We start from the raw sequence: 12,588 nt of genomic DNA on the forward strand, positions 1-12,588 counted from the left end.
ATTTTCTAACATTTTATTTAAGATTTTCATATCTATGTTCATAAAAAATGTTTAGCAGTCATTTTATTTTCTTATTCTATTAATTTTTTTAGATTATGTCTATAATATTATAATATTCCTTGGAAGTTTGGTAAAACTCGCCTGTAAAACTATCTAGGCCTAGTGCCCTTTTCTGACAGGGTAGTTTTTGGCTGTTTTGATTTTTTAATGATTATTGCTAGATTTATGCTTTTCATTTTATACTTGTGTGGTTTATAGTTAGTTACACCCTCATTTTTATCCTTGTGAAAACGAATGTTGAAAGAAGGAAACTACTTTGCTTATGATCATGCAGAAAGACAAGAGCAGATAGAGTACACCAGTTAGATTTAGGCTTTTCTCAGTAAATCATAGGCCCCTAGAATAGAAGTAACAATCATTCCACCTAACTTGTAGATTCTTCACTATAATCTAAGATATTGGGTGCAGAGTGATTTGTACTCTGGAAGCTTGTAGGACTGAAACATATGTGGATATTTTTATTCCTCTCTTTGATTCTTGTTGGAGCTCCTATGGCATCAATGCCTTTTTAAAATGCCAGACCACATGTCCTATTTGTGTCTACCAAAAACTTTATGGTTCTTCAGTGGGGTTTGTTAGCAACATGACTTGTGCTCATGTATTTGTTACATCTACTTTCTTAACAGCAGGGACAAATAACAAATGCTGGCAGGAGTGCGGAGAGACTGGAACTCTTATACAATGCTAGTGGGACTATAAAATGGTACAACCACTGTGGAAAATGGTACAACCACTGTGGAAAATGGATAGTGCTCCTTAAAAAGTTGGAAATAGAAATATCATAAAATCCAACAATCCCACTACTAGATATTTAAAAAAAAAAAAAAAAGCTCACTGTCATCGAGTAGATTCCAATTCATAGCAACCCCCATTGGCTTGCCAATGCAGTAAATATTTACAGAAATAGATTGCCCCATCTTCCTTCTGTGGAGCAGCTTGTGGGTTTGAACCACCAACCTTCTGGTTAGCAGGCAGATGCCAGATGCCTTAGGTACTGCACCATCAAAGCTCTATATACCACTAGGTATATATCCTACAGAAATAACAGCTGTGACATGAACAGATATATGCACATCTATGTTCATTGCACCACTAGTCACAATAGCAAAAAGATAGAAAACAACCTAAATGCCCATAAATGGATGAATAATAAACACACTATGGTACATACATACAACATACAACATTAAAGAATAACAATGAAACTGAGAAACACCTCATAACATGGATGAACCTGGAAGACATTTTGTATGAGACCAATATTATAAAAGTCAAGAAAAGTTTTCACACAGAAAGAAACATTCTTTGATGGATACAAGGGATGGGAAAGGAAGGGATGGTAATTTAATACTTTGAGAGTAGACATATATTAACTTGGGTGAAGGGAAAGGGACACACAATGAGGAAGAAGTCAGGACAAACTGAACAAGGCAAAGGAAGACACAGGAGGAACACAAGAGTTAAGGGCAGCAGAGATAAATACAATTGCATATACAATCCTGCAAAAACAGTAACAACAATAATCTATGAGTGGATAAATAGATATGAAAGGTGAATAGGTGTGGGAAGGTAAATGGGACTGTTGTTGTTGTTATGTGGTGTCAAGTTGGACCCAACTCATAGGGACTCCTCCTTGGGTTTCTGAGTTGGTATCACTATGGAAGTAGATTGCCCAACCTTCCTTCCAAGTTGTGGCTGGTGGGTTTGAACCACCGGCCTTCTGGTTAGCAGTCAAGTGCCTTAGCCACTACACTACCAGAGCTCCTTGAATGGGACTACACCTACAAATATATATAGGTTTGACAGAGGATATATATGCATATATATATAGGCTGCAAATATATCCATCAGTATAGTAGAGTGTATAGGGATCAAAGTTATGAAAACTTCTTAGGCATAACAGAACAACTTGAGGGAATGAGTTGCTGGGCTTGGAGGCTCAGAACCATAGTCTTCAGGGACATCAAGGTGAATTGGAACAACATAATCCATAAAGAAAATATTCTACATCCTACTTTGGCAAGTATTGACTAGGGTCTTAAAAGCTTGTGAGTGGCCACCTATGGTGCAACTATTATCTTTCCCCACTGGAGAAAAGAAAAGTGAAGAAAAGCAAAGGTACGTGGAAACAATTAGTCCAAAGGACTAATGGACCACAAGAACCCCAACCTCCATGACCCTGAGATTAGAAGAACTAGATGGTACCTGGCTACCACTGCCAACAGCTCTGAAAGGAATCACATTAGAAATTTCTGGATAGAGTGGGAGAAAAATGTGGGATGAAACTCAAAATAATAGTATAAAAAAAAGACCAGGCTCTCTGGTGGGATAGACTGGTGGAGCCCTGAGACTATGGCCCTTAGTCACCCTTCAGGCCTGGAACTGAACTCACCCCCACCCCCAACTTTCAGACAAACAATAGAAGGGTCTATAAGGCAAACATAACCCCAGGGAGGTTTGCACTCCTTGGAACAATCAACCACTAGAGATCAATAGGGCAGCATTTGCCTAGGAATAAAGTTCAGAAGGCAGGAAGAGATAAGAAAGAAGGACAAATGAAAACGGTAAACTGCAGGGAAGTGGGATCAGTGTTGTTGCATTGTGGGGGCTGCAATCAATGGCATGAAACAAAATGAGTATGAATTGTTGAATGGAAAACTGTAAATTTTCACCTAAAGCACAATAAAACATTAAAAATAAACAAATAGCAGGGACAAACTCTGGCTAATTCTCTCATGATTAGAAAAGGTACAGATATTAAAATCAAGGGCTCTGGATTGAAACTTACTAGGCTTGAGTCTCATCTCCACCACTTCTAGCTGGTTTATCTTAAACATGTTTCTTAGCTTCTCTATGACTTAGTTACTTCCTCTGAAAATGGGAAAAAAACATGAGTACCTACTACATAGGAAATGTGTGGTAACTAAAAGAGACAATGCATGTGAAGCACTTGGCAGAGTACCTGGTACAGATAGAGCATCAATAAATGTGGTCCATTATTCTGTCCCTGGGTGGCACAAATGGTTAAGAACTCAAGTACCAGACAAAATGTTGGTGGTTCGAATCTACCCACAGGTACCTCAGAAGATAAACCTGGCAATTTTCTTCTGAAAGGGCACAGCTTTAAAAACCCTATGGAGGACACCAGACTCAATTGGCACAACAAAATACATAAAAGCATTGCTCCACATCCTACATTGGTGAGTAGTGACTGGGATCTTAGAAGCTTTCGAGTGGCCATCTAAGATGCATCTAACGGTCTCCTAGCACCGGAAGTGAAGGAGAAAGTGGAAAAAAAAAAAAAAAAAAAAAAAATGGTACCAGCCCTACGACACGATGGCCCTTGAGACCAGAAGAAGTAGATGGTGCCTGGCTACCAAGCCAACCACTCAGGAAAGGATCAAATCTGGAGATCCTGGATAGAGTGAGAGGGAAAACGTGGAACAAAATCCAATAACTCAGTAACGACCAGAATTACTGGTCAGATGAAATCTGGTGAGACTCCCAATACTATGGCCCTGGAATACATTCTGTGCCTGGAATAAAACGCATCCCCAAGGGTAGGATCTCAGCCCAATAGTTAACAAGATGTACACGCAGACCACTCAACCCAGGATGATGCACCCACATACTCTATGGTAATACATCATAGAGCAATAGACCATGGGACACCAGAGGACCAACATTCAAAGTGAGGAAATGCAGGACAAACAGGAGTGCATAAATAGGAGGGGCACAGGGGGAGGATTACAGGGTAGGGAGGGGAGGAGTTGGGGTTAGGGTTGGACATGGTGAATGGGGAACGTTGAATGTAAAACAAGCTCTTAAAATAAATAAAATAAACCCTATGGAGCAGTTCTACTCTAAAACACATGGGTTGCCATGAGTCAGAATCAACTCGATGGCAACTGAGCAAGTAACAGCAACAACAACAACACTTCTATAATTAGCCTTACTATCATCTGGACTGAGGTGTGAATCCTAACTTTACTGCTTATCCAACTCTATGACCTGAAATAAATTGCTGATTCCCCAAGCTTCAGGTTTTCTTGTCTGTAATGTGGTAGGTATTGCTTAACTGAGAACACTGTTGTACAGATTAAATGAGAGAATGTGTGTGAACAATCCTCCTATGTTTTTTGACAATCAAGATGGGGATCAGCCCAACCTGTTGGCTCCTGACTTGCTTTGAGTTGTCTTGAAAAGAAATGAAAATTGAAGGAGAGGGGAATGTGGAGGGTACTCAAAGGTATTCTATGTATATACCAGACATAAGCAGTGCTTATGGAGTGACCTGGATGAGTGCCACCCACGGAAGGGGTTGGGTGGTGAGTATACGAAATACAGTTTATCAGGGATGGAACCCCGGGAAGGCTGGACTGCTGACGGATAAATTATAAGTACTTACAAGTAGTGTGAAGACGCAATGACAGCAAGAAAAGTATGTTGAAGGGGTACACAGATGAGACACACAGGAAAAGCAGCTCCTATATGATCTCCTACCTCTTCAACCCACTCCCCACCCCCATCCACATGGGACACAAATGATAAACTTACAATCACAATGATGAAATCCAGCCAGCACCAGGCACTGGTAAAGTATGTCCTAAATCCAAAGGCCAACCATTTCAGACCCATCTCCAGGATAAAAATGTATGTGAAAATCCTGTCAGTACAATTAAGTAAGTTTTGGATGTTGGGCTGTTCCTGAAGGTGAATGTCTTCAAAGATCTGAAATGATAAAGCACAGCCTTAGGCCAGGTTGAATATTTGCATAGAACTTCTTGCCAAGTTTGCTTTTTATTTGTTTTCTTTATATGAGTCATTTGGTATCTCTCTTGGTAATTAAGGTTTTGCTCAAAAGATGTTAAGGCTGAATGTTTCCAATGGGATTGATTCCTTGCGTGAGTGAAAATGGAAGAAGGAAAGGCCTATTGCTGCAGAAATGGGGAGCTGTAGCTCCCCATGTTTCCATCATTGCTCTTCTGGAATATAAAAGCACTTCCTAATGGGTCACCCTGCCTCTAGTCTCACTACACCATTGCCTAGACTTTCCAATAGTTTCAACTCTTGTCAACTATATGATGTTTCCAGAACCACCCAGTGGTCCATACCATCTCTTTCATCTTCTTTCTTATTTGAAATGCTCTAAATGGTTCTCCATTGCCTATAATATCAAGTCCAAACTCTTTAGCCCATACTCTAGATCCTGCTAACCCTGAGTCCCATCATCTTCCACTACAAGCAGCCTTACCCATTTACACCAATGTTCACAGCAAATATGACCACTTTATATGTGCTCCATGACATGCAAAAGAGTTTGGAAGCTCTGGACTAGAGTTCCCAGTGTACATTATTTTGGCTTTTTAAGGAAGTGCCATACCACTTTCCGCAGTGTTTGTACCATTTTACAATCCTACCAGCAGTGTATGAGAGTCCCAATCTCTCTACACCCTCACTAACACTTTTTTTTATTTATTATTATTATTGCCAGGGTGAGATGATATCTCATTGTTGTTTTGATTTGCCTCTCTCTAATGGCTAATGGGGAGCTCTGGTAGCATAGTGCCTAAGGCACTTGACTGCTCACCAGAAGGCTGGAGGTTCAAACCCACCAGCCACTCCTTGGAAGGAAGGTTGGGCAATCCTACTTCCGTAGTGATACTGCCTCGGAAACCCAAGGAGGGGTCGCTATGAGTCGGGGCCGACTCGACGGCAAACAACAACAACAACAATGGCTAATGAATGATCAAGAGCACTCAAGGGACTATGAGTGATGGCAAGTAACACAGCAATTAGTATATCCTAATATGGTCCATGTAGACCTCTCCCCTTAGCATTTTGCCTTTTAGAAAACAACATTATGGTCTTCAGGGGAAGGGAGGAAAAGAGTATTGCTGATTTAGAGGAAGAAACACATAGGACACAGTGAAAATCTCCTCCAAGAGTGAGGGGTAGATGGACGCACCTGGGCTCAAGGGCTGGATTCCAGGAGCTTTTCCCCACAGGTAAAATGTCTTTGGCTTAGGGATTTCCCAGTGGGAGCATGACTCCAGAAGTTGTTATGCAAAACCCTCTCCCCTAAGAGGAACCACCAGCAAAGATTCCACTACCTGCTCTCCCCATTTTCACAGTCTCATGAAGGATCAGGCCAAAATGCAACTCCCTCAGCCACCTTGATCCCCAATGCCTCTACAAGACAATGATAATTTACCAGTGCACCACTGCTCAGCAGAATCACAAAGATAATAAAACTCTCAAACCAGCTGTGTTTCACTATTTGGTAGCAAGTTTTCCGCAGGTTCCACCACGTAGCCCAGGGGGACTTTCTCTTGTCCACACCACAGCATGGAAAGCAGAGAGCTAGGCCTGGAAGGAATCAGCAGTAGCATGACCATTAGTCTCTGTGGTAAATCACATTAACTGCCCCAATTTTCACTCCTCCCTGTATGTATGTCCCTTCCCATGTGACTTTGAAGTCCCTCCCACTAAAGAAGTAAAGTCTCTTTTTTGACCCCTCTTTTTGGCTCATCATCTGGGTCAGGTCCTATTTTCACACTACATATGTTATTGTTAGTTGCCATCAAGTTGATTCTTACTCATAGTGACCTCATGTGTGTAGAGTACAACTGCACCACAGGGTTTTCAAGGCTGTGATCTTTCAGAAACTGATTGCCAGGCCTGTTTTCCAAGGCATCTTTGGGTAGGTTAGAATCACCAACCTTTTGATTAGAAGTTGAGTGGTTAACTGTTTGCACTACTCAGGGACTCACACTAGATAAACAGTCTTGAATAAGTCACTACTTTTGTTTTTAAGAACTTCATAGAGAGACAGACAGAAATAAATTCCTCACAATGAATACAGGAAATAATGAAGGCAGTTAGGAAAGGGCCATTACATCCACTGAGAGAGTCAGGAAAGGCTTCATTTCTTAATGCATATTTTGTGCCAAACACTCTCCGACATGATTTATATTCTCACTTAATATTCACAATAATGCTTTACAGCAGGTACTATTATTATCACCATTTTATAAATAAGGCATAGAGAAGTTAAACAAATTGAATAAATCACACAGCTAGTAGGGAGAGGTCAGACTTTAAGCACAGACAACAGCTCCAGAGCCAACATTCTGGACTACAATGCTCTCCTGCCTCCCAGAGAAGAATATCTAAGGGATGAATTGAGGGTGTGGCAAGGGCTCTGGTCAACACTGGACTATGGTCAAGTTTTCAAAGTATATAACCTCAAATACATGCTGGCAGAGGATGTACTGGGGACTATACAAAGCTGCAGACATGTTGGCCCAGTGGGACTTCTAGAAAAGTTTTCTAGAGCATCTATCCTGGTTTTTGGACCATGTAGGCTCAGCTTTCCTAAATTGCCTCATCCTGGAATGGATACTGGACCCCAAGAATCTGTGGGTGCTTTCTCTTTGCTCTTCTCCCCAACAGAAGTAGAAAGAAGGTATCTCCCAAAACTTCAGAGCTTCATTGAAGAACAGAAATTCTGCCACTTACCTTTGGGCAAACATCTCTCTGGTTGCTTCTTGGGGACCATTTCAGATACCCGCATAAAGGGATCCACAAGATCTATGGTGCTACATTCCGACAGCACACTGTTGGCGTCAGATTTCTGCACATCAGAACAGAGGAAAGGGGCAGAGTCATTTACCAACACCCTCTCTCACCCACAAATTAGTACCCAATTCTTCATTATCTGACATGTTAGAGATGCAGTTAGCTAAGTAAAGGCTTCTAGATATGAGGGGTGTTGGGAAAGAGTCTCTCCTACTGGGTCCTTTTCTAAGCACTCTGGCCAGCTTTGACTTCAGGAAAGAATCTCTAACTGTTCTTCTTTGGATGAGAAAAGGCAAATGAAGACATAATACTTTCACCTTTTCTTCCTGACAAACCATACTCTTGATAGGTTGTCTAACCCTAATAGGGAAGCCAGGTCATGAGGAGAAGGCTACTTTCCTGGGACTGTGACTTTCAGCTTTCCCAACTCCTGGCATAATCTGTCTCAACCAGTGGTTCTCAACTAGGAGTGACTGTGCCCCTCCCCCTTAGAATACATTTTGGCACTGTCCGGAGACATTTTTGATTGTCACAACAGAGGGAGTTCCATTGCCATTTAGTGGATAAGGCCATGGATGCTGATTAACATCCTATAACACATGGCAGCCCTCTGCATCAAGGAATTATCTTGCCCAAAATGTCATAGTGCCAATGTTGAGCAACCCTGGCCTAGATCTTTGCTTAAGACCCAGTTGCGGCAGTTTTCTTTATATTAATCGTGATATTTTTCCATAATGGCTAACCTGGAAAAAGCATGTGGATGAGCTGCATGTTCCCTCAGACAATACCCTGGTAAAATTACCTTTCGGGGATTGTGTGCTGTCAGACAATCATCACCTTCAGAGAACATGTCAATTTCCACACCTTGAACTTCTAGGCTGGTAGACTTCCTGGTTTCCTGATGGACTTCATAGGCCTGACACAGAGAGGACCAAAATAGAATTAAGATTCCTCCTAGGCATCTCACTTGTGATGAAAAAGTCTAAATTCTACTTGGATTTTTGCTTGTCATGAGAATAGTCTGTGACATTATAATCTTTTTTCTTTTTGTTTTTTAAAGCTGCTCTTCTTGGGAAAAGTTATTAGGAAATCATTCTAGAAAGACCACTATAGGAAATAGATATTGAAACTTATTGAAAAGTCATATGATCAAAACAGCATGGTTTTGGTATGAAATCTGAAAAATAAATCAGAGGAAGATAAAAAATAGATGTGAAACATATGGGTATCTAACATACTTTCAAATTTGCCCTCTTGATTCAATGGCTAAATAATAAATTATTTAATAAATAGAACTGGTATAATTAGCTATCATCCCAAAATAATACAGTGCAGAATATAATAAAAATAAAATCCATTATCATTTGATATTTTGATGTTATAAAAATAAACGAGTAAATATTAGAAAAACTCTTTGGAAAATAGTTTTTTACCTTTAGAGGTACAGAAAAATTTCCTTAGCAAAATACAAAAAAATATGAAAAGATATTACTCCATCAAATAAAAATAAATTTGGGCTGATGACTTGCAAGAATATCCAAGAAAGATGTGCTAAGTCTCATCTTAGGTGAGAGTTTCATCCTAAAGTCTTTGTGAGAGTTCCTGTGAGTTTGACATTGAAAGGTCATGATTTAAGACCATTGCTCCACACTGAAAACATATATATATATGACAAGTAGACAAAGACACAAAAATACATAAACATAAATAAACAAGTAAATATTTCCATTCACCACAAAACAGAACATAAATATAAAGTAGTAAGAATTTAATGCAGGTACCTACAAAGGGCAATCAATAAGACTAAGCTCTGATTTCTTGGCAGAAACCATGCAGATGAGAAGGCAATAGGATGGCATATATAAAACCCTGACGTGGGTAAGGGGAGGGATATATAGAAAGGATCTGTGACCACTATGATAAAATTAGGAAATGGGAGGACACTGAATTGTGCACATAGGAGATAGACGACAAATGCTAACACCACCAGTGTGTCCACAATACTGCATAGCCATTAACACCAAACACCAGGCTACAGACAAACACATAAACAGCTGAGAGGATCAGATAAGGGTCAGTGAACAGGAGTATACTCTAGACCAAGGATAGATTCAACTGAGGCTAATCTTGCACAGATACCAGTGATACAAAATACCTTCAATCCTTACAGAAACAACGGAAGACAGACACAGAGTAATCTGTCACAGACACCCAGACACTATGGGAGGAAAGAGAGATCCAATAGATCTACCAACTCAGGACCATAGTATGGGGAACACCAGACTCAATTGGCACAACAAAATACATGAAAGCCTTGGTCTGCATCCTACTTTGGTGAGTAGTGACTGGGGTCTTAAAAGCTTTCAATCGGCCATCTAAGATGCAGCTAACAGTCTGCTATCAGAAGTGAAGAAGAATGCAAAAAAAAAAGGGGGTGGGCATTTAGAAGCAATCAGCCATAGGACATGATGGCTCTCGAGACCAGAAGAACTAGATGGTGCCCAGCTACCAATGCCAATCACTCAGGAAAGGATCAAATCTGGAGCTCCTGGATAGAGTGGGAGGAAAAACAGAACAAAATCCAAAAACTCAATAATGACCAGAATTACTGGTCAGATGAAATCTGATGAGACCCCAATACTATGGCCCTGGAATGCATTCTGTGCCTAGAAAAAAATGCACCCCCTCAGGGGCTGGTTCTCAGCCCAATAGTTAACAAGATGTACATGCAGACCACTCAACCCAGGATGACACACTTACATACTCTATGGTAATACATCCTTTATAGCAATAGACCACAGGGCACCAGAGGACCTACATTCAAATTGAGGAAATGCAGGACAAACAAAAGTGCATAAATACGAGGGGCACAGGAAGAGGGTTACACGGTAGGGAGGGGAGGAGACTGGGCTAGGGTTGGACATGGTAAATGGGGAGTGAAACTAAATTTACATGTAATGTTGAATGTAAAACAAGCTCTTAAAATATAAATAAATAAATAAATAAATAAATAAAACCCTGAAAGAAAAAAATTTACAACCAAGAATTATATACCTGGTAAAACCATCCCTCAAGTATGTTATTGAAACTAGGCCATTTCCAGATAAGCAGAAATTAAGGGAATTTGTTAAAACCAGAGATGCCAAAGGCAGTCTTTTGGATAGAGAACCAACAACAGGAGACAACAACCAACAATTAACACACATGATGACATAACCCAGAAACCAACCCAGTTATGAAGTATCCAAAGTAAATAAGCCTACAAGATTGTAAACCGGAAACAAGAGTATCAATTGACAAATGAAGACAACTACAAAACAAAAAGGGAAAAAATTGTGTAGTTACAGAACTTCTAAATGGTGAGGAAGTGAAGACAACTGCAAGATAGAACAGATGGTTCTAAACTTGGAAAGAAAATTACAGGATAACCTTAAAGAAAAATGATAAACCTTCACATCAAAATAAAAAAAAAAAAAGAAGAGGACAGGCACAAATATTTAGTAAACACTAAAACAATACCAATGAAGGAAGTGATAACACAATTCACAAACAAAATGAGCTCAGCACAGAAAATTATATGGAACAAAGAAATCAGCAACATCGTGAGAAAACACATAACAAATGACAGCAACAAATTCACACTTGTCAATAATTACACTGAATGTCAATGGATTAAATGCACCACTCAAGAGATAGCTGCAGATTGGATAAGAAAACATAACCCATCAATATGCTGTCTATAAGAGACACGCCTCAGCAAAAAAGACAAAAATAGTCTAAAAATCAAAGGTTGGAAAAGATATCTAAAGCAAATGGCAACCATAAAAGAGCAGGAGTGGCAATATTAATTTCTGATAAAATTTAACTTTAAGACAAAAACCACCATAAGAAACAAGGAAGGACATTATATAATGATTAAAGGATCAATTAAACAAGAGGACATAACCATAATAAATATCTATGCACCCAATGAAAGATCCCCAAAATACATAAATCAGTCTTTAACAGAATTGAAAAGACAAATAGATGACTCCACAGTCATAGTACGAAACTTTAAAACATCACTTTCAATGAAAGAAACTCAACAGAGACTCAGAAGAACTAAACAATACAATTTACCAACTTGAACTTATAGGCATCTACACAGCATTTCACTCAACAACAGCACAATATACATTCTTTTCCAATACACATGGAACATTCTCCAGGATAGACCATATGTCAGGCACAAAGCAAGCCTCAATCAATTTAAAAACACTGAAATATTGCAAAACATCTTCTCAGATCACATTGCTATAAAATTAGAAATCAACAATAGGAAGATAAATGGAAAAAGAGCAAACTCATGCAAATTGAATAACACCCTCCTTAAAAATGACTGGGAAATAAAAGAAATAAAAAATGAAGTTAAAAAATTCCTTGAATCAAATGAGAATGAAAACACAATATACCAAAATCTTTGAGACACAGCAAAAGCAGTGATCAGAGGCCAATTTATAGCAATAAATGCACACATTTAAAAAGAAGAAACAGCCAAAATCATCTTAACACAACATCTGCAAAAATTAGAAAAAGAGCAGCAGAAAGGCCTACAGTCACCAGAAGAAAAAAAAATAATAAAAATTTGAGCAGAAATAAATGAAACAGAAAATAGAAAGACAATTTAAAAAAATCAAGACTAGAAGTTGGTTTTTTGAAAAGATTAATGAAATTGACAAACCACTGGCAAATTTAACAAAGGAAAAGCAGGAGAGAATACAAATAACATGAATAAGAAACGAATTGGGTGATGTCATAACAGTACCAACAGAAATTAAAAGAATAATAGCAGAATACTGTGAAGAATCATACTCCAACAAAATTGAAAATCTAGAATACATGGACAGATTTCTAGAAACATATAGTGGCTAAGACACTTGCCTGCTAACCAGACGGCTGGCGGTTCAA

At 39.2% G+C, this 12,588-nt stretch overlaps 1 protein-coding gene across 1 annotated transcript in view; it reads right to left on the minus strand.

The window, feature by feature from the left end:
* SCN11A (sodium voltage-gated channel alpha subunit 11) overlaps window positions 1-12,588 on the minus strand; it is a 141,026-nt gene that overhangs the window by 25,510 nt on the left and 102,928 nt on the right. Inside the window, exons 16-19 of the mRNA XM_007945722.2 lie at window positions 8,444-8,557; window positions 7,582-7,696; window positions 6,275-6,429; window positions 4,618-4,791 (exon numbers count right to left, since the gene is read on the minus strand). Of these exons, the coding sequence (XP_007943913.2) occupies window positions 4,618-4,791; window positions 6,275-6,429; window positions 7,582-7,696; window positions 8,444-8,557 (558 nt within the window). The remainder of the gene's footprint in view (window positions 1-4,617; window positions 4,792-6,274; window positions 6,430-7,581; window positions 7,697-8,443; window positions 8,558-12,588) is intronic.

The sequence above is a fragment of the Orycteropus afer genome, unplaced genomic scaffold (genome assembly GCF_000298275.1).
Source record: "Orycteropus afer afer isolate SDZICR_OR568_19922 unplaced genomic scaffold, OryAfe1.0 scaffold00142, whole genome shotgun sequence".
Lineage (NCBI taxonomy): Eukaryota > Metazoa > Chordata > Mammalia > Tubulidentata > Orycteropodidae > Orycteropus > Orycteropus afer.